Source organism: Macrotis lagotis, chromosome 1, assembly GCF_037893015.1.
Source record: "Macrotis lagotis isolate mMagLag1 chromosome 1, bilby.v1.9.chrom.fasta, whole genome shotgun sequence".
In the NCBI taxonomy this organism is placed as follows: domain Eukaryota; kingdom Metazoa; phylum Chordata; class Mammalia; order Peramelemorphia; family Peramelidae; genus Macrotis; species Macrotis lagotis.
In genome coordinates, this window is record NC_133658.1 from 139601153 (window position 1) to 139624668 (window position 23516).

Here is a 23516-nt window from a genome sequence, read left to right on the forward strand (position 1 = left end):
CTAGGTATCAGGGAACCAATGAAAACCCTGGTCATAGCAGCTTGTAAAGAAAAGTCTGAGAACTATATATAGGTGCCAAGAATTCATGCTACTACACTCAACTATGAAGCCAGACATTCACTAAGGAAACCTATAAATAAAAACAGAAGGCTTCCTCAACAACACTATCCCTATAGAAATGCATGAAAAAAGAAGATCCTTCTTTGCTTAGAAGATTCACCAGTATCCTTTCTAAAGAACAAGGGTAGTTTCATTTTATACTTGCTCCATTGTAAACTAAACACTCTCTCTGTACTGAGAGAGATATGGAAGAAGCACCATGAGAAGGGAAATGAGACTCACTGCTGGAGGGTGAAGAGGATTCATCTTCCACATCATCTTCCCATTGGGACTGGAAGTCTCCTGGGTGGAGTGTCAATTTCTCTGGCTTAGTTGTAGGAAGGACAGACATAGACTGGGAAAGGGATGTTTTCTGTAAGCTAGACCTAGAAAACAAGTTTTTGATCTTTGATTTCTTCTTCTTGTCTTTTGTAGGGGAGTCGTCATCATCACTATCTATGGTGTGCATCGTACTGGAGACAATGGCTGAGGCAGTGTCAGAAGGTTCTTCATGCCGTTTCCCTTTGATTTTGTCTTTCAATTTCCCAAATGGATTACGGGACTTATCCTTCACGGACAGGTCAAACATGCTGGCAGTCATATTGTTTCTCATAAACTGGATGTCTACTTCAATAGCTCCTCGCTCTTTCTCCTTCTTCCCTGGCTTTGATTTCAGAATATACCACCTGCAATAAAGGAGTCAAGGAGCCTATGAGAATCATAATTCATATCTATACAAACTCTAGATGGTTTGCAAAAAGCACTTTAGTGTTTCCAAAAGTAAGCAACATGCATCCTTTTCCTCCTTCCTATCACCCATCTCTTTTACAGACGTATCAGCATCCTACTCCTACCCCTAAATTACCTGAAAATACAGGATTTTTGTTTTGAGAAGAAGCCCACTGGACAAAGAACATGTTTAATTCTGTTATCACCAACTATCCTGCCAGCACTCTGTAAATATTTGTTCTTAAAATTCAAAAGAAAATAGTAACCAGTCTAACCAGTCTATTCTCATGTTCTGTGATGTAGCTAGAATAAGGGAAGAGCACAAGAGGTCAAACAAAAGGTGCTTGATAAATGATATGTCATAACCTCTACGTAAATTGCAATGGAAAATAAAGAGGTTGGAGGAAAGAACAGTCCCTGCTAGGAAGCTCTGGAATGTTTTGAATCAGAGTTTAAAAAAAGGTTTAAAAAAAAGGCCAAGTGATTTAGAAAAAGAACAACAACAGAAGGTATTCATTACATTTCATTTCGAGCTTGATGTTGGCTCAGTAAATCTGAAGAGTGTGACCACATTTCAAATGTTATCTAATTTTAAAAGTATTTCACCTGGTATTTTATGGAAAACCACTTGAAGACATACTTATATTTTATCCAACAAACAGCAGTAAAAGACAAACAATCCTACTTCTATGACTACAGAGTGAACTCAACAGAGAAGAAACTTTTCCTAAGCTTCTATCTAGGTAGGAGCCTTCAATTAGACTAGATCAGTGTATTCCATCTCCACTATTGGATAAACTAAGGTCATGTCAGACTGATAATGCAGCCAGTGGCATCAGAGGAAATTTGTTTAATTAAACACTAAAAAATAGCCAGTGACCCTGAAGATACTTCCTCAAATTGTCTTCCAGAATATTTTCCATTGGTCATTTTTGGCAACCTGGCACTCAAAATGATAGAGATGAGAGCATACAATAAAACTACTTTAAGGTAATTTTAAGGGAAACTCTCATGGTGGAATGGAAGGACCCCTGGCCTAAGAGTCAATAAAACAGGATTAATTAGGGCTCTGCCCCAACCTCCTTGGTATGAAATAATGGGCACTTTAGATTTTAGCATCCATAAATGGAGTTGGGTTAAATGATCTTCAGATCATAAACTGTAGAATAATCCGATTCTTTATGTCCAAGTTTCTTTTTTTTAATGCTAATGCTCAAAATCACTATAACTCACCTGTCAAATCTTTTAGCTTAAGAGGAGTCAGATTTTAAGCATTTCATGATGGATAAAAAAATGTAGACCCAGATTTTTTTATGGTATTATCTGAAAGAGAGAGAGGGTATCCTAGTCTAACAATTTGGAGACAAAAGTCAATTCACTTTTCTCAGTCTCAGTGGAAAGACCAAGATTGAATGAACTCTAAGGTCTTTTAAAGGGCTAATTTCTATAACTCTATAATTAAGTTCAATTAAATGAAATCTTTCTGTGGTTCTTTTTAAAATGGGTGGGCTAAAAATGGGGACACTTAAGAAATCTTGTGGTTTTACACCACAACCTTCATTTTCATTATGCTATCGTCTTCAGGATGCTATGTAATTAGCAAAAAGTGCCCAACTAGAATCAAAAGATCTGGAGTTCAAGTAATGGATCTATCAATTAGGAGGGTGACTAGGCAAGTCAATCTCTCAGAAGCTCAGTTTCCTCACCTATAAAAGGGAGGGGATAGAAAAGTCTGTTCTGCCTGCCTCAGAGAAGGTGAATATGGGTGAGATGATGTATTTAGAAGAGCCTTGATAACATTTTTTTCCATCCAACTGTCTAAATTCAACAGCAAAGAGCTCCTTGCATAGACCCTTTGTCCACAGTTAGCATCAGTATGCAGGGAGGTTTAACTTTGAATCTTCAGGTGTGTTCCCTCTGTAGATGAGAGGTCAGACTGAGTCAGAGTAGGATGTGAGCCCAGGTCCTCTTAACTCCAAGAGGGTTCTTCCACCCACTGTACAATGCATACTTTAAAGCTACTAGAATGTCACCATGAGGATGATAATTTTTCACTAAAGGTTTCACACTTTATATCAGATTCAACCCTTGTAGGTCCTATCTTCTTCACACATTTCTCCAATATCTTGCCAGGGAGTCTGTACCTCTTTCAGTTAAGAATTGATGAGGTTATTTAAACTCTTCTTTCCAAAGCATCATATGCCTAATGGTAGTTTTGGTGATGGAGGATTAGTGGTTTGGATTTTGTTTTTATTTTTAAATAGCAACTTCAAGCTTCCCAGAAAGGGGAAGCTGCCTGTGAATGAAGAAAGCATTCCAATGACTACACAGGCCTGTCAAAATAACTTCTCCCTTAGCACCCTACTTTCTGCTGGAGAAAAACCTAGACAGTCTGAGGCTGAAGGGGCAATACTGCCTTCCTCCAAAGGAGTCTCTTAACTTGTATCTGCTAAACCTGTTTTTGAAGTACCATGGCTATTCTACAGTCATCTCTCCTATACATAGGGTCTTTTAAAATGTGACGGTGAGGCAGAGTTTCTTAGGCATTCCAAGAATGCCACTCATCAGCTAGGAGGGTCAGTCTTTCCTACCAGAGGTAACAATGCTAGTAATGTTGGTTTACATCTCACAAGTCACTTGGGAATCTTCCCTGGGGGGAAATTACTTAATGCCAGATGGGGCAGATCCTTGGTATGACTCCTTAGTGCCAAAATGAAGCTTGTTTCGGAAACCTCAACACTGTTCTCTAAGTGTGAAGAGAAACTCAGCAATTGTTTTTGTTTAACCTATTTTCACAGACTTCTGTGCCAGCTAAAGATAAAACATAAAGCTGCCAAAAGCACCTAAGAAGGTAGTCAGTTTGAGGATGTGAAAAACTGATACCCTTAACCAAGCAGGAAAATTAATCCTGCAAGAGCCAGGGTCCTTCAAACAGACTATGCGTGCTGATTTTCCTTCAAGACAGGAAAAAAGAAGAGGAAGAGGAAATTTTTAATTTTTAAAATATAGATATTATCCTCATCATTAACCTTTATTAGGCATAATAAAATTGACTGAATAAAACATGAGCATGGAACAAGAGCTGATACACCACTCTGCCATGAAGACTAAACAAACGTCACAAGCCATAGGCATAATTTTCTAAAGGTCAGCAAGCAGCAATACTAGCTAAGTCTCAAACTGAACAACCGCGGAAATCAGAACAATCTTTGATAAGACTTCAATTGCACTGAATAAATTCTATTCAATCTCAAGTGATTTTTAAAAAATATTGACTAAACAACTTCTCCCTTTCCTCCTCTGTGAATAATAAAACCTCTGCATACACTAAACAGCTTGTGGTAAGAGTATGGGTGTGTGCTAGTGCTCCAATCTATTCAGGTAAATTCAGAAAGCTTTCATTATCTCAGAAAACAGGGTTGGGTCCATTTCTGAGGTCCAAAGGACAAGGAACTACAGGTCTTTTACTTTCTTCCTTTCTTGATTAAAAATCATTCATCTTAGAAAAATCTTCAACTTCAAAATTAACTAGCTCCTTACCACACTAAGCAAAGACATTAGGTCTGCTAGATTTTAGGTCCATAAAGATTAAAAGGTAGGGGGGAAAAAAATCAACCCATATCAGACCAAATGTCTTAGGCCAGAAAATCTCAGAAACAAAAACAATCTTTATCAAAGACCTAAAAATAACTGAATAATTATTCAATCTCTCTTATAAATAATAAAACCTCTCCTTAAAATAAAAAAAAAACTAAGTTTGATTGTTTTTTAAAAAAGATTTTGGGGCGGCTAAGTGGCGTAGTGGATAAAGCACTGGCTGTGTGGCCTTGGGCAAGCCACTTAACCCCATTTGGCTTGCAAAAACCTTAAAAACCTTAAAAAAAAGATTTTAAGGATATTTATCAGAATATCATATGTCTAGCATTAAGTCCAAGATTTCAAGTTTATATTTGGGGGGCAGCTAGGTGGCACAGTGGATAGAGCACTGACCCTGAAATCAGGAAGATCTTAGTTCAAATTTGACCTCAGACACTTGATAGTGTTCACTACCTATGCAACCTTGGACAAGTTACTTAATTCTATCACTCCACTTAAAAAATCTATACAGAAAAAGAAGTCTTTAAATATATATAGAAGATTCCTTTGACTAATGAAAGAATCTTTGAAAGCCTGGAAAGTGGGGAAATAACTAAACTTAAAACTAATTCTTTCAATTAATTAATCTAAAATGCCAGCTTAAAAAAAAAATCTAACTCATACCCCTTTAAATTATCCTGCTGAAGAACAAAGACAAATGGGTATAAAAAGGAAGTGGCAGCAAAGTGGCACTCCTTGGGTCTCTAAAACCTTTCCAACTCTAAATCTATGATAAGAAACTGGTAACTGAGTAAATTAAGTATCTACTCTGAGTCCAGTTGTATATTAGTCAAGTTTGGAGCCATATCCAAAGACTTCAAACCACACTGAAACCTCATACTTTTTCTTTGGCAATGAGTCATTTTTCTTTAGGAGATAGAGCTTCTCAAAATTTCCAACAGATAACAGATATCGCTCTGTGAAGTCTATCTAAATGTCAAAATAAAGACAAACAAAGGTAATTTGGTTTCAGCTATTGGGAAATACAAATTCCCAGAAATCATTTCTATAAAGAACTGGATAGTATGCCTCAAATTCATTAGAGTTCAGATGAAACATTTAGAGATTTGGGAAAATAGCAGTTAGTATCTAGGTTTCAAACACCAAGAGTCAGAGAGACATTTAAAATAATTACTTCCATTTTCTGACAATGAAGAAAGGTAAAAATTTTGTGAAATGAAAGCATCTTGTGTTCGTACTTCTAAAATATACACTTCTACTTCTTTACTTCTAAAATATATACACACACTTTATGTTGCTCATCCTCCCCCCCCAACAAGAACTGACCCAATCCAACAGAGGAGTTATAGGACCACACAAAATCAGATACAGTTCAATAGGTGAGTAACTTCCTGAAATAAAGGAAAAAGCAACCCCTCAGGTTTTACTTAGAATGTTTAGGGATTTTCCTTGTTCCTTCACAAGGTATATTCACATCTCCATTTTGTTTTCAATTATGTTACTTGACCTCCTTAGTAATCTGCCTCACAAAAGCCTATCAGCTGTGATGGTAAGGGGAAAAAAAAAATTGAAGAAAGCAGTCTATTAAGAATTTCATTTTTGGGGCAGCTAGGTGGCACAGTGGATGGAGCACTGGCCCTGGAGTCAGGGGTACCTGAATTCAAATCTGGCCTCAGACACTTAGCAATTACCTAGCTGTGTAGCCTTGGGCAAGCCACTTAACTCCATTTGCCTTGCAAAAACCTAAAAAAAATAAATTTTTTTTCAGGAAAAAATGAGATAAAACATAAAGATAGAAGCATTATATAATTAAAAGGTTTGGAAAGTAACCTCAGAAGATCTGTAAGAGCTGATACAGATTGAAATAAGCAGAACCAGACAAACAATCTACTTAATAATAACATTGTAAAGAAAAATAACATTGAATGATTTAAAAATTCTGATGAATGAAATAACTAGCCATGATTCCAAAGGAATAAAAATGAAACATGCTATCCATACTTCCTAATGTTGTAGTGATGGACATAGGTATAGAATAAGATTTACACATTTTTAGAAAGGGTCTGTCGATTTCTTTTCCTTGGTTCTTATTATTGTTTACAAGGATGTCTTTGTTTTGATTTTTCTATTGGAAGGGAGGGTTGGGTTGGAAAGGAGAGAAAGGTAGTGATAGGGCCAAAAAATTCATTTCAGGAAAAAACACGGACAAAAGCAGCAAAGCTTTGAAAGTAATATGTTAAATTTACTATTTTTTCTAAAGCACACTGTACATAATAGGGATTCATAACTTTCAAATATAATCTTACTTTTCACTCCTGATGATGTTTTGTCCTTCATTCTTGAAGACTGTGACATCAGGGAGGTGATGGCATTACAAGCAAGTGAATTGGATTTATGTGAGAAGGTGCTATACAAAACCACTGCCTGCCTTTCTCTTCCAGAGTCATCTGAATCCAATGGCCAATAGAGATGACCCTGAATGAGATGCAATGAAGTTTAAGTGATTTGCCCAAAGGTCACAACTAGTATGTGTTAAGTGGCTTAGGCTGGATTTGGACTCTCATCCTCCAGACTCCAAGGTCAGTGCTCTATCCACTGTGCCACCTAGTTGCCCTTTTCATTCTTATTTTGTATATGAAAATATTCTTATTGGGGAGTGTTAAATTCAGGACTGACAGACTCTGAAAAAAATTCATTTCATTTGGACAAAATGATGAAACACTGCATCACTGCTTTAACTTTAAGAAATAAAAAGAATTCAAAAGTGCATTCTCCCCTCAATAACTTCCCATCTACTCTGTATATATTTTATATATTCCTAGTTATTTACAAATCATCTCTTCCAACCCTCCTCAGAATGTACACTCCTCAAGTGCAAGGGTTGTTTTTGCCTTTCACCGTTATCTCTGGTGTTTTATTAGTGCTGCACTTAATAGGAACTTACTTGGTAGATGCTTTTTTGACAGACTCCAAGAAAAAACAGGTGGAAATTTTTGCAACCTATAAAGTGTGATTAAAAACCTATAAAAAGGTATGTAGTTTAACAAGTTTTGTTACTGGCTATCATTACCTGTGACCTGGAATGCAGATCGCTCTAACCAATCCAAATCTCTCTCTCATTCAATCATCTGTTCCCCAAGTTCTATCACCACTGCCACCACCCTAGTATTATAGGCCTTCATTACCACCCACTTGAACTCTTGCAATAGTTTCCTTACTATGTTTTTCTAACTATGTGCTCTCCCTCTTTATGCCACCAGATTAATCTTATGAACAGAGGATCTGAAGATGGTACTTCCTTTGCTCAAAAAAATCTTCCCCACTTCTCCTGAATCAAGTTCAAACTCTTTTGCTTGGCATTCAAGGCCCTCCACAACCTAGCAGAACCCTTACTTTCCTAGTCTTATTTCATGTAGACTATATTCCAACAATCGAACTCTGCCCCCAAATATACCTACCACAATCCCACCTTCAAGCCTTATTATTAACCCATAACATTCCTATCTTTGGAATGTGCTTCATCCTTCTCTTAATCAAGTAAATGTCTCTGGATCCTTTAAAGTCCAACTCAAATGCCCCCTGATCCAACAAGTTTTCCCCATGGTTGTGTCAGTCACTTTCACCTAGACCATCAACCTAAACTCAGCCAGCATTTTATATATAAACAGGATTATGTTTGGTCAACTGATTTGAACCCATGATCTTATTGTTGAGTATAAGTTCCTTTTAGAGCCTGTCAACTACTTGTAACGTCATTATTGAATAAAGAAGGAATCTAAGTTTCTGACATTAATCTTAAAAACCACACCACTTGCAGAGCCACATTCTATTTATAACTACCAAATCCAGTTCTCTGATTGGCGGAGATAAAGGTAAAACATAGAAAACTAAGAGTTAGATAAGGAAATGTTCAAATGTTTTGGAATGATCATAGCAAATCTATACAGCTTCCCTGAAAGAAAATTTAAAATGACGAGACAAGCGCATCCTGCATGTCATCTTATAATCATGGTATCAATACACTCTGATCTTTCAGCCCTTCATACCTAGAAACTATTCCTTCCTCATATCATTCTCTCTGAATCCTAACTTTCTTTTCTTTTTAAGTGGGTATTATAACATTTATTAAAATGCTATGTGTTAATAGAGACAGCAAAGAGCCAAAGAATTAAAATGCAAGTTATGTAAAATCCCAACTAAAACCTGACTGTGCTTAATGTATTTACTCAGTAGCTAACTAAAAGACAACACTCTCACTCTAATAAAGTACTGCAAACAACTGGAATTTTCAGTTATCAAAATTGTGGGTTCTGCATTTTGTATCCTTTTCTCAATCAGAAAAAAAATTCTTTTTGAATGCTATAACATATAAAATTGGAAAAATACATTATAAACTTGTAACAATGTAACTACATTATCTTACGTGTTTCTCATAGGCAATAGGTTGGTTATGGTATATACATAGCATGAAACTACTAAGATAATAAAGAAAAGACAAAATATGTGCCAGCTTCTAAGGTAGCTTACAAGTGACACTCCCATCTACCCACTCAAAAAATTACATAATACTGTCAGAAAGTCTTAAAACTACACATTTTAATAAGAAATAAATTCAATAAGGAATGCTAATACTGAGAACCAAGGCATTCAGAGATTTCAAAAGTCCTATTTTTTAAATGATTCAAAGTTTTGTCAACTAAGTTTTCAAAAGTTTGTTTACTCATAAATGTCACACATGTATTTCATATACTTAATTTCTTCCCAATAAAAGACCTTTGATAAATATCTAAAATGTCCAGGTTGAGATGAAACTGGAACAAATACTGGTATCACTTTAGCAAACCTCTCCTCAAATGTTTTGAGTATCTCGAGTTTATTCAACCAACCAAAATAAAAATCAAAATGGCACAGCATATTGAATCCCTAACTTTCAAAGCCTCAATTAATATGCCACCTCCTACCAGAAGCCTTCCCACAACACTTTGACTAATTCTCCTATCTGTTAACATATTTTATTCCCCCAGTCCAACACAGGCTCCTTGAGAGCACTATTTTTCATTGTCTTTCCACTCCTAGAATTTAACATAGGGTCTTAGAAAATTCAGAGGTGCCTGATGAAATGAACTGTAACCCCATTCTGTGGCTATCTCCTTCACTTGTTCCCAAGGTAACTATCTGTCCTTTAACTGGTAAAAAGTGGTTAAATTCAACCAATCAAAAAAATGGATCAAAGATGGTGCCCCTCTAGTCCAGTCAATCAACTAATAATCAATTAGGGTGACTTCTATGTGCCAGGGACCCTGATAAACTCTGGTAATTCAAATGAAATGAATGCTATAATAAGGAGTTTATATTCTAATGGGAGAGATAAGGATCTATAAATACATATAACAAAGAAAATAAATGCAAATAAGTATAAGAGTTAACTATGAGAGTTTGAGATAAAGGCTCTAGAAGTTGAAAATGAAGCCAGGGGCATCTTATTTCATCTGTAGGTTCCCTCACCTCCTATCTTAATGTTTTATGATCTAATTTTGTCTGCTAAGGAATACATTTCTCCTTTCTATCACAGTCTCAGGAAAGTAACATCATCAAGTGGATAAAGATCAGCCTTCAGATTCCAGAAGTTCTACACTCAGTGCCTACCCCTAACAAAAGACAGCTTGTGTGAGCTGGGCCTTAAGTAACCCTAGTGTCCCAGGCAATTTTTTATTTAAAACAAGGGTTCTTAATTTGGAAGCTGTGAACTTTTTTTTAATATTTTGTTAACTTCACTTATATATAATTGATTTCCTTTTAATCCTATATATTTTAAATATATAAAAACTTTCTGAGAAGGAGTCTTTCTTTGCTTCAATTGATTACCACAAAGGTCTGTGCATAACAAAAAAGGATAATAACTCCTGCTTTAAAACTACAAATTGCAGAACAATTTGCACAACAGCAAGACAGAGGAAATTTCTTCATTGGGAATTCCCTAAAGTGAATAAATCATCCCCACCTCAATCCTCCATCCACTCCTATCCCCCAATCCCAAAAAACTGTCCCTATGGACCCAGTTTTCCTCTAAGGTCATTTATTTTAAAACTGTTTTCACAGAATTAATTTTGTTTAGGAAGGTGCAATCTTTTCCTAAAACTAACCCCAATCTAGTCTCTTCTGAACCATATCACATAGTAAATGCATAATAAAAAAAAGATAATAAATAAATTCTTTTGGATGTTTCCAATACAGAAATTTGTTTTGCTTGACAACACATGTTTGTAATATAGTCTTTTTTTCTTTAATTCTCATTAGAAGTATCAGATCAGGGGGCGGCTAGGTGGCACAGTAGATAAAGCACCTGCCCTGGAGTCAGGCGTATCTGGGTTCAAATCTGGTCTCAGACACTTAATAATTACCTAGCTGTGTGGCCCTGGGCAAGCCACTTAACCCCATTTGCCTTGCAAAAACCTAAAAAAAAAAGTATCACATCATAAGCTATTGGGGTGAGGGAAGGATGGGAGGGAGAAAACTACAAAAATAAATGTTGAAAATTATCCTTACATATAATTGGAAATTTTAATTAACTTGTTTTTAATTCTCAGGAGGAAAAAAAAAAATCAAGATTTTAGCAGATTTTTTAAATTTAATTTTAATTTTTAAAAAGAAAGCAACAAATGTCAGTCAGTAAGCATTTGCCAAGCAATATGTTAAGCACATGAGGATATATAATATTAATTTTTTAATTTGCCACTGTCATTTAGTTCTGAAGACACTACAAGCTCCTTACCATTTTTGCATTTTTTTGAAGATGTAAAACAAAATAAATGGTACCCTAAGAAACTGACCAAAGAACAAGAATTTTCCTCTTTTTTCTTTTAATAAAAGAGAAAGAGGGAAAGAATGCAAATAGTTGTTAATTTCAAAAAGTAAAATAAAGCAAAAGCTAATTTTAAAAGTATCTGAGGCTTTGCAGGTGCTTGGGAAAGAACAGGGAGACAAAGCAGTATGGTCAGAGAAGAGGGAAAGGAAACTGCACAAAGACTCAAGGCAGCCCAGCTGAAGCTTTACAAAGAGCCCATTAAAGGTCCAGCAGCTGGTTACGTGAAGATCAGCCCACAGAAGATGGAGCAAGCACTGGGCTGGGCTGCTCAAGGAGGTAATGAGTAATCCCTGAGGAAGGGTTTAAACTATTAAACAGAGAAGTCAGTGTGCACTTCTGCTTGTGAAACTCCTAAATACTGAACCAAAATGTGACTGCCCTGAAAAATGCTATTTTAAAAGTGAATGGTTTCTCAAAATGTCTCGTGTTCAATTTCCGCATTCCAGGAGGGAGAGAAGACAGGACAGTGAAATGGTGTGTTATATGCTTTAGAAGACTTTCAGGAAAAAAAAAAAGATGAGTTTCAGGATATTTTCTTTCACCAAGATAACAAAGTCATCACCTCCAGCCTCATCAAGAGCATCAAAGCAAACCCAGACCCGTTTGGTAATATCTTTTTTCTTGAAGCAGAGGGAGTCTCAGTATGAAATGAGTCAACCGAGGACCATTCAAGGGGGATACTACCTTCAGGTGGGCTGTCAAGGAACAGGTCATCTTTTCTGAAATGAAGAATAAACACTGCCATGAAGGTGCCTCCAAAAAAAAAAACCAAAAAACAAAACTACCAGTGCTCAGCAGCATTTGCTCATGATTCTCTACAAATACTGGGTGTGCTGTTTATTTAATATAGGGAGAGAGGTGAGACCAGAGGCTTCTGAAAATACTTGGATTACAGCTCTTTCCAAGACTCATAGTTTAACAGAAGCCTTAGCACACAAGTCAGGCTGGAATCTATCATACCTGTGTGTAAAATTAATTCTCCTCCCAAGTTAAAACTAAAAAGAAACTTCAAACTTAAGATTTTCCTGAAGGCAAACACAATAACACTCCCATTAAATTTGACTAGTACTTATTTTTCAAAGAACTTTTCCATACATTTGACTCTTACAACAAAGGTAAGTAGAACAGGGTCTGAGCCCCACTGTGGGAGGGACATTCTGGCATCAGGTTGGGGGGGGGGGGGGAGAAGGACTCAAATACATAACCTGGGGTCCTGGGTGGGAGCAATGAATACCAACACTGTCCTGGTCAGTCCCAGAAACAGAAACTCGACCTCAGTCTGATGAATGAGCGCATGGTCAATGAGTAATCATAAAATTAAACTGCTACACACACACACACACACACACACAAAACAAAAACAGAAGACCTGGCTCTTATCACTTACCATCTAAGTGGCCTCTTCATTTCCCAATCTTTAAAATGAGAACAAGTTGCCAGCTTAAGGGTACTGTTCTTAAAATCCCAAAATGTCAGAGAAACAGGAGATAGAGGATCTGCCTATGAGTTTGGAAACCCTAGGTTCAAGTCCTGCCTGTAACAGTACTGGCTATGTGAGTCTGAGCAAGGATTATTTAATTTAATTTAATCCTTTTATATTTTAGGTTCAGTTGGGTGGGGTGAGGTGGGGGAATATAGCATTGAATAAGAAATTGGGAGGAAAGATATATGTGAACTGACAAATTTCCGTGCAAATTAATATAATTAATATAATAATATTCTAAGATGAAATCTTTGGTAACATTGGGAACAAGAATAATATTAGCTTTTGTTATTCAAGTTCTTCCAAACTTCATGATAACAAAGAGAGGTTCAGACAGTCTTGTGAGGAAGATTTTCCTTATTCTCCTAGGGAAATATAGCATGTTTTTAAAGAATTTCAAAAGAATTATTCAAAAAAATAAAGTGGTTGCACCTCAAGAAATATTTTCCTACAATCTTTACAACTAATGATTCTGACAAAGGACTCATTTCTAAAATATACAGAGAACTGTGTCATATTTAAAAAAAAAGCCATTCCCCACAATTGGCAAATGGTCAAAGTATATGCAAAGGCAATTTATAGATGAGATCAAAGCAATCCATAGCCATATGAAAAATTGCTCTAAATCATTAATTACTAGAGAAATGCAAATTAAAGCTTCTCTGAGATACCACCTCACACCTCTCAGACTGGCCAATATGACCAGAAAGGATAATGATCATTGTTGGAAGGGTTGTGGGAAATCTGGGACACTATTACACTGTTGGTGGAGGTGTGAACTCATCCAACCTTTCTAGAGAGAAATTTGGAACTACACCCAAAGGGCAACAAAAATGAGCATACCCTTTGATCCAGCAATAATACCACTACTGGGTCTATGCTCTGAAGAGATGATGAAAAAAGGGTAAAAATATCACTTATACAAAAATATTCATAGCAGCCCTGTTTGTGGTGGCAAAGAATTGGAAATCAAGTAAATGTCCTTCAATTAGAGAATGGCTTAGCAAACTGTGGTATATGTATGTCATGGAACACTATTGTTCTATTAGAAACCAGGAGGGATGGGAATTCAGGGAAGCCTGAAGGGATTTGCATGCTGGGTGAGATGAGTAGAACCAGAAAAATACTGTACAACCTAACAGCAACATGGGGGTGATGATCAGCCCTGATGGACTTGATCATTCCAAAATATTGCTGTTACTGTGTACAGTGTTTTTCTGGTTCTTCTCACTTCATTCAACATCAGTTCCTGTTAAGTCTTTCCAGGTTTATCTGAAATCATCATGCTCACCATTTCTTATAGAACCACAGTATTCCTTTATATTCATATACCACATCTTATTCAGTCATTATCCAATTGATGGGTGTCCCTTGAGTTTCCAGTTCTTTGCCACACAAAAAAAAGAGCTGCCATAAATATTTTTTACATATGGGTCCTTTCTCTTTTTTATGATCTCTTTGGAAGTTTATCCCCCCCCCCCAAGAATTCAAGGATGCCTCCATCATCTGTCTCTGTAAAAGTAAAGGGAATAAATTGACTTGTAACAATCACAATGGTATTACTCTTTTAGTCATTACTGGTAAGAACTCTTGCCAGAGTTCTCAATAGGCTGATTCTTCATCTGGAAGTTGGTCACCTTCCTGAGGGCCAGTGTGGCTTCAGAAACGGTAGAGGAAGAGTCAATATGGTGTTTGCTGCCTGGCAACTCCAGGAAAAATGCCAGGAACAGAATAGAGGTCTATATACAACATTTATAGATCTGAACAAAGCCTTTGATATCATCAGTCATGAGGGAATATGGAAAATCATGTCAAAATTTGGTTGCCTCGAGAAGTTCATCAGTATTGGGCATCAATTTCATGACAGCGTGTGTACCTAGGTTCTGGATAGTGGATGATGCTCTTGACATTTCCCACTCACTAATGGAGTTAAACAAGGATATGTCCTTGCTCTCATACTTTTTAGCATGTTGTTTTCAGTCATATTATCAAATTCTTTCAACTAGGATGAACATGGCTTCAAGGTCAGTTATCGCAGTGATGGCAAATTTTTTAACTTGAAAAGGTTATGAGCCAATACCAAAGTAGAGGGAGTGTTGGTGCATAATCTTGTTTTCAGATGATGGTGCATGCAATGCATCCTCTGAAGCTGAGACGCAACAAAGAATGAATTGATTCTCTGCTGCTTGTGCTAATTTTGGTCTAATAATTAACACCAAGAAAGCACAGGTGCTCCATCAGCCAGCACCATACCATCCATATGTGGAACCATTGAGTATTGCAAATGGAGAAGTTTTGAGTACTGTGGACAAGTTTACTTACCTTGGCAGTCAGTGTCCTTTTCAAGGAGGTACACATTGCCAATGAGGCTGATGCTCATGTTGCCAGAGCTAGCTCAGTATTTGGGATGCTCCGAAAGAAAGTATGGGAGAGAAGAGGTATTAGACTGACTAACAAACTGAAGGTCCACAGAGCTGTTGTGTTGACCTAATTGCTATATGCCTGTGAAATCTGGACAAGTCTACCAGGGCCATGTCAGGAAATTGAATTACTTCCATTCAAATTGTCTTAAGAAGATTCTGAAGATCACCTGGCAGGAGAAGATACCAGACACTGAAGTCCTTGCTTGAGCTAAACTGCCAAACATTCCAACATTACTATAGAGAGTGCAACTACAATGGTCTGGACACTTGTTAGAATGTCAGATGTACACTTGCCAAAACATCTATTTTATGGAGAACTCATACAGGGCAAATACTTACAAAGGGATCAGAAGTAGTAATACCAAGACTCCCTGAAGGTCTCATTGAAGAAATTTTTAATTGACTGTACAGCTTGGGAGGCACTGGCACAGGACCACCCAGCATGATGTGCCCTCATCAGTGAGGGTGCTGCACTCTATGAGGAAGGCAGAATTTAAGCAGCTCAAAGGAAACATGACATAAGTAAGTTGAGTACCCTCCCCAGGTGTTCACATGGACCATTTGTGCCCAACCTGTGGTAGAGCATTCCAAGCTTATCGTGGTCTGATCAGCCACACTGTAATTTTTCTCAAATAGAAAGATGTCATTTTGGTCTTTTTTGATAAGGAAGGACAAGAACCAATCAATCAACTGCGTTCATCAAGGAAAGTACACTCAGTTCTAGAAATTCGTGAGTTTTGTGATCATGGCAAGGTCAGAAGAGAACCAGAAATACTCCGAGGGTTGAGGTAGATCAGATTGTCCTCTGGAGGTAGAAAGGTTAAGGATTATTAGAGAATAAATATGTTACATTTCACTGGATACAGGAAGACTTATTCAGAACTCTGAAACCAGTTTGGAGATGCAAGAACAAAGGAATGCTACCAATATAGAACAGTAGTAGAAAGAGGGGGTAGACAGATTCAGAGTTCAAGGACCTGTTTTGAATCATAGCTTTTTTCATACCTGTGTGACCTTGGGCATATATATCATTTCCCTTCTTTGGAGACCTCAGTGTCTTCACTTCTAAAATGAGGACTAGATGACCTTTCCAACTCTGAATCTAGATGATCTTATGATCCCAAGTTTGGGGTAATAACAGACTTAGCAGACACACTGTTTTTAATATATCTGCAAAGATCCTGTTAGAAGTTTAATAATTACAAAGAAAGATCACATATACAAAAACCCTTTTTCCTTTAATTAAAGTTCATTATAATTTCACCAATCTTTGCAACTGATTTGGACATAAAGCTAAAGGAAACTGAATTGAAATGAAACCTGTAAACAGAGACATTCAAATCATTAAGCCAGTAAAATAGTCTTTTGTAATTTGGCCAAAACATTCATCAAATGAATTGCTACTTGTTTCCAAAATTTTATTTTTATCAACCACATGATACTTGTTTCTATATTACTAATGCAGTGTTCAATGCTGTCACTTAAATGAACTGCAGCAGGAATCTGACCAGTGCGGAAACACCAGTATACCATTTATTACAAAACAAAGAAATGACTTGTACCATTACACTAAACACTTTTTAAAAATGGTTTCGGATGGTATCCACCTACTGATTCATCCCAAGAACAGACTCAAAGGTGTAACTATGACAAAGTTTTCTTTGGTGATAGGGAGCTCCCTTTATTACTCCTGTGGCTATTTTGGGGAAAAAAAAAAGCTGGAACCTGGATCACTTTCAATACCAGGTTTTCATTATGTCATTCTTTACCCCTTTGTAAAGTGAGAAAAGGGAGTGGAGGAGGAAGCAGTAGCAATTCTCTTAATGGGGATTGGATGCCCTAACAATGAATCAATTCATTATAAACTTTAGTTACATTAAAAACAAAAGGAAATTTCTTTCATTTTCACCAAAGCAACTGCTCTCAGATACACTTGACCTTCTTAGTCATTTCACTTCACTGTGGTCTCTAGGTCAGGGCTGTTTGTCATATACCTACTCAGAACTCTTACCCTGAGCACACAGAAAGCAATCTGCTTTCTTCAACTTGTTACACAATGGAAGGGGAGGCTCTCTGGAAGAGTGAGAAGAGTAAGTTTTCCAGTAAGGTTCAGAGCTATCAGAGATCTAGAGAGAAAAAAGGTAGGCAGAGAAAAAGGAACCTAATTTTAAAACAATAACATTAACTCTGATTTGCTAGCATGTTATAAAAAGTAATTACATATGAACAAAGCCTATTAAGCATGAACTGATTGTTAACATTTCTAATCAGATTCTTAGGGTTAACTAATTCTGTGCCTTCAGGCATAATTAACTTGAAAAGATAACTACCAAAAAAATTTTTTTAAAGCTCCCTAGAGGCAACTCCAGTTTCCCAGAGTGAAAGGTGAGGGAGGAGGAGGAGCAGGGTGGGAGGCAGGAGAGGAAATGCTGAATTCATAGACTGATGACTAGGCCTGCAAATCTATTACCATCTGTGTGACCCTGTGGACAAGTTACTTCCCTCAAGGGACCTATTTCCACAACTGTAAAATTAAAGGGATTTGGAAAATAAAAGGTTCATTAACTGAGGATTGGCTAAACAAATGGTGATATTAGAATGAAATGGGATATTACTGCTAAGAAGTAATAAATATGATGAATACAGAGAAGCAGAAGACTTGATAAATTAAAAACTGTGTGCATAACAAGAAAATACAAATAATGATGAAAATCCAAGCGGAAACAAACTAAACAATGAGATAAAATGATAATGACCAAGCTTGAACCCAGAGAAGAAATAGGAAGGCAACTCCCTTCCCAACTTTGCAACATAGAGGGTTTATGGGAGTGGTACATTATATATAAAATGTCAGAAATTATTTGTTATAATGGATGACTTCCTGGGAGGGAAAGGGAGTAAAATACAAAGCAAAAGCTTATCAATAATATTTTTTTAATGAGATAGTTGGACTAGATGACCTCTAAAATACATTGGAATTCTAAATCTATGATACTCACTCTGGAAAATAGTCAAAAAATAAATTTAAATTTTAAAAATTATTCTAAAAACGCTATGCCAGAGACAGATTAAAAATTTCAGATTGGGCGGCTAGGTGTCCTAGTGGATAAAGCACCGGCCTTGGAGTCAGGAGTACCTGGGTTCAAATCCAGTCTCAGACACTTAATAATTACCTAGCTGTGTGGCCTTGGGCAAGCCACTTAACCCCATTTGCCTTGCCAAAATCTAAAAAAATAAATAAATAAATTTCAGATTTACCAAAGATTTCATGGGGGGGGACAGGACTAAACAAGCCCTAAATTTCCTTCTGACTCTAAATTCTATCAAACTATGACATTTCCTAATATCTAGCCCCAAAGATTAAGGTCTAAGTCTCTTCAGTTACAAGTTCATTTCCATTTTATCCTTAGTAGAAATAAAAAAAAATCTTCATCATTCACAAGATTCCTTTATAAATTTTGGTAAAAATGACCCTTGTGGATTTCACTTGTTCTCAGAGATAGGAGCTAACACTCAAAATAATTTACTTTGTGCTACAATCTTATGTACTTTTCAGCTATTTTACATCAGACAATTATGTGATGCAAAAATTAAACACATGCCTATGTGATAGTAAAAATAACCAAATTTCATAGGTTAGTCTCCAGGACAGTATATTCTAGTATCTGATTGATGTTTGTCCTTTGTTCTTTTAGACCATGACATCAGGGAAGGGATGCCATGACAGCCAAGTGAATAGGATTTGAGTGAGGGGGGGTGCTGTAACCTCACTCTCTCCTCCCCCAAGGGAGGACATGAATCAGGACTACTTTGAAGATTTATACTTATTTATAAGTCCAGTAAGAACCCCAATCTTTATTGGCTCTATTTGCAGGTCAGATGCTCTCTAATATTCTGGCCCCAAAATGAAGTTGGTCTGTCATTAAATTGAAGTCTTTTTCAATATTAAATGTCAACTTATAAATGTATATGTGTACATGTCAACTTCACTTTGTATTTTAAATGTCCGACAGCTACCATATCTATTAGGTGCTTGATCAAGACCCTATTATAAACAAAGAAAATAAAAGATAAATATCAGTGAGTTTTACTTCCTAGGATGCTAAAAAACCATGACTGAAAAAAGCTTTTTGGAACATTAGCACATTCAGAAAAGTGACAATGAGTTTGCAATATCTGAACCTGAATTTATTTTTCTTCCCCTTTTTTCTAGAAATTTACAAGTACCAAAATGCTATTCCAGCAAGGCACAGCATTTAGACCTCTACTAGGTCCCAAAACCAATATGAATTGTGCACAGATTCAGCAGTAGCAATAACAGCTGGCATTTATTTACATAGCATGTTATCTCATTTAAGCAACTGAGAAAATGTGAATGCTGATTAACAGAGAACCAGTGTAAGTGCTCAGTTCATGAAAATGAACTACTACAAATGAAAACATCATTAAAGGGCAAGGAAAGAGGTACAGAGAGTGCCCATCCTGAAGACATCTAGAAGTCTTTTCAAGCAATGAAGTTTCTTTATAAAATGAATCCTTTCTGAAAGAATGCTAAATAAGCTTATTCAGTAACAACTTACTGATCTGACTTTTAAACTTATTTTCCTAGACTTTTAAGACAAAAAAATTAATAGGAATCAGTCTGAATAATAAGTCTTTTCTGTCTGAATAGTTTAGCTTAGTTTCCTAAACCAACCCATTTTTATCCTCTTCAACTTCTGTTTCTGCAGTGTTCTTAGTGAATGCTGCTTATTAGATCAAATCTGTGTTGTTAGTACTGCAAAGCTTTTCTGAAGGATGAATTCCAAAAAATTAACATGCACTAAGTGGTGTGCTGTCACAAACACTTGGGAAGTTCCAGTCATGTGCCTGTTTGACCTAACAGATCAGAAATTGGCATCAATTTATATAGGAGCATTATCATCCTTTAATCCAATCTGGTACATTAGGCTGTCACAAAATCAAGTCAAATAACCAAGAGGGTCAAGAAAATTGGGAAGTTAGCAAAACAAACCTTGACTAAAAAACTGGCAAAAAGTATTTCTCTTTATTAAAGGTCCTCATTCCCCTTTTGAAACACAAATAGCTACTGTACCTCACTGATCTATACAATAGTTCCATTAATCCAAGGACCTAATAGTGTCTTGCAAACATCAATTAAGCCTGACAACATCCCAATTTATAAATAGGGAAACTTGGGCGTCCAGAGACTGAGTTGCCTAAAGCCCCAAAGTGAGTCAGAGCCAAAGCTGGAACCAGACCAGGAAGCTAAGATTCCAGGCCCCTGATCAAGCCAGTGAGAGAAGCACCTTATCTTTCAAATGGATAAAAAATTCATGTCAGTAACATACAGTCAGTATAAGGCTATTATTCCCTTATCCTGGGGAAGAAAATAGACCAAAGAGAAGGTCAAAATGTGATCCTAAATTGAAAAGTTTTATCAAATGATAGAACTGTTTCTCTACCTTTCCTTCAAAGAAAGACAGAGTTCATCTACTTTACAAATGCTGGTTCCATAAGATACTCCCTCAAAAATACTCAGTGATAAAAAAGTTAAAAAAGAAATTCTTTAATTTTTTTTTATTTTTCAAAGTTAAAAAAGAAGGGGTGGGGGGAGCCTGGGAGAGATCAGAGGGAAACAGCAGTCTCTGGAAAGTCTTTAACAAGGATCTGAGTCCACCTGAGCAGGTCTTTTGGCCAGCAGTCTGTTCCCTTTGTTGAACTGTGGGAGGAAGTAGAGTAGCCCAAAGTAGTATCCCCATAATTACCTGCACTTTGTGGCATTTTCTGCTGGGTGGGGCTATGTATTTGAGAGAACTTTCTTATCAGAATAGTAAAAACAGGTACATAGGACTCCAAGAACAAAGCAACCTTCTGTAGTTTCAAGTAAGACTGAACTGAAAATACCAGTTACCACAGGGACCTGGCAGCCAGGATTAACTGTGACCATGTTATAAAAGCTTTCTGCTTATTGTCTTGAGTTCAGTGAGGTCTATGAAACTAGTTAGTATGGGTGAATGGAGGCAGACGGGGTTGTGCCCATCAGAAATACAAGATCATCCGAGGCCCAATTTAAGAATTAATCCTTTTAGCTGACACCTACTCATCTAAGGCGTTATCTTAAGTTGATGCAACTAAAGATGGGAGAGTCTTTGCTAACTATCTGATCCAACCCTCTCATTTTAAATCCTTCTGAATTCAAATCTGGTCTCAAACACTAGCTGGGGAAATCCTTAACCTGTCTGCTTCAGTTTCAATATGAGCTGGAAAAGAAAGCATCAAACCACTCCAATCTCTTTGCTAAGAATATCCCAACTGGCAAACACAATCAGACACAACTGAAAATGGCTCAACAACAAAAATGACTTGTCCAACGAATGGGAAGCCCTCTAATTCAGAGCTATGCTCTTTTGATTTCCTTCTTCAGATCAGTGATATCAAATACAAATAGAAATGGAAGCCACTATATCATACCTAAGAATCCCTTTGGGCCACATACTGAACTTAAAATGTATCATTCTTTACTTCAAAATATCTCCCCCAAATAGTTTGAGCCTGCTCCAAAATCATCTTTGGGTAAGTCTTGCCTAAGAGGGAAAACAGTAATCAATTCTATCCCTATCATTTTAATACTAGTTTTAGAGACATCTAATTTGGGAGTAAGAAAAAGCCCAAAGAAAGAAAAGTGCTGTAAATGACCCAAGCCCCATGAATCAAGAAAAGCTCCAGAACCAGTGCATCTAATATAGCAGAAATTTAACATCTCTTTATTCTAATAGATACCAAACCAGTTCTAACTTTTCTTCTGCATCTCCTTGTTGTCTTCTCTTGCTCCCCACAATACTTCAGGTCACCCTATGTCTCTCCCAAGCCTTCAGTTTTCTACCCATTTGATCTTTGGGTCATTTCTAGTTTCTGGATTCCGGATCCCTCATAAGCCCTCCTCCAAGAAACGACAAATTCTGATTCACTTCTGCCTTAGCTCCAAGTTCCTGGTTTCAGGAGACACAATTGCTAATCGAACGCCGACTGACCTAGATACATAGCTACCGCTTTATGAATAAGAGGAACGAACCCTAAGTCACCCTGCTGCTGATGCAGAGATTTCACCTCGGAACCACTTTACACATTACTCGGTCACCGAGTCGTCTCGGGCTTTGTTTTCTGGATCACAAAAGTAAAAATGCAGCTTGTTCCGTGACTGTTTTCGCAAATGCTCCCCCCCGGTGCTGCCGGGCTAGAAGCGCTTTATTCACTAAACCGGCTCCATTCTGCTCCCAGTCCTGCAACTTCCCCAGGTGGCCTCGGCGCGGCGCCTTCGCTCCCGCGTCTCTCTGTCTTTCTCCCCGGCCCCGGCCCCGGCCCCGGCCCCGGCCCCGGCCCCGGCCCCGGCCCCGGCCCCGGCCCCGGCCCCGGCCCCGGCCCCGGCCTCCCCTCCCCCGCGGGCCCGCGCGCGCACGCACTGGGTTTTCCGCCGGCCCTGGTCCCGATGCAGCTCCCGAAGGTCCACTTCGGCGCGGCCCAGGAACTTGTCGAGGCCGAGCAGGGCGCGGTGCAGCACGGTCAGCTGCAAGGTGGCGGCGTTCCCGGGCCCGGGGGGCAGCCCCAGCGGCGGCAGCTCGAAGGTGGCCTCCTCGCGCCACACCGGCGCGCCCAGGCAGCGCTCCGACACCGAGGTCGCGTACTTCTCCTTGCCCACCTGGATCAGCGCGTACGCGTCGCTGGTGCCGCCGGGGCCCTTGGCGCGCAGCCCCCGGGCCTGCAGCACCGTCACCTGCACGTGCGTCGGGGACCACTCGACCCCCAGCCCCCGGCCCCTGGCCGACAGGGACATGGTGCCGCCGCCGCCTCCGGGAGTCTGGCTCCGGGCTCGCGGCCCGCGGGGCCCTTTAAAGCTTCCGGCCCCGCCCCCGAGCCGGCCCCGCCCCCCACCTGTCCGCGCGCCCGGCGCGGCCCCTCCGGGAGCTGGTCCCGGAGCCGAGCGACCCCGCCCCCTCCTCGGCGAAGGGGCCGCCGGGCCCACCTGGAGCCGGCGCCGTCCGGGCTGCCCGGGCGCCCAGCCCCAGCCGAGCCCTCCCCTGCGGGGCTGGTGCTCCTTCGGGGCGCGCCTGCCCGCCGGACCGACTCTCCTGCCCCGCTATCCTAACCCCGAAAGGATGGATTGAGGGCCAGAGCTGGGCCGGCGGGGGCTCGGGTGGAGGCGGGCCGATGGGCGGGAAATGCAGGGTCCGAAAGTGCCCCGGGACCATGTGAAGGGGCAGGCCCCCACGCCCACCGTCGCGCGACTGCCCCCCTGAGCCCACTCTGGTTGAGAACCCAC

At 38.8% G+C, this 23516-nt stretch overlaps 1 protein-coding gene across 2 annotated transcripts in view; it reads right to left on the reverse strand.

The window, feature by feature from the left end:
* The window catches only part of RAB11FIP1 (RAB11 family interacting protein 1), a 38670-nt gene extending 15613 nt beyond the window's left edge, over positions 1-23057 (reverse strand). For both annotated transcript variants that reach the window (XM_074208808.1, XM_074208807.1), the window contains exons 1-2: positions 22660-23057; positions 343-785 (exon numbers count right to left, since the gene is read on the reverse strand). In XM_074208808.1, coding sequence (XP_074064909.1) covers positions 343-785; positions 22660-23030 — 814 coding nt within the window. In that variant the 5' untranslated portion in view covers positions 23031-23057. The remainder of the gene's footprint in view (positions 1-342; positions 786-22659) is intronic.
* Between the last annotated feature and the right edge of the window lie 459 nt (positions 23058-23516).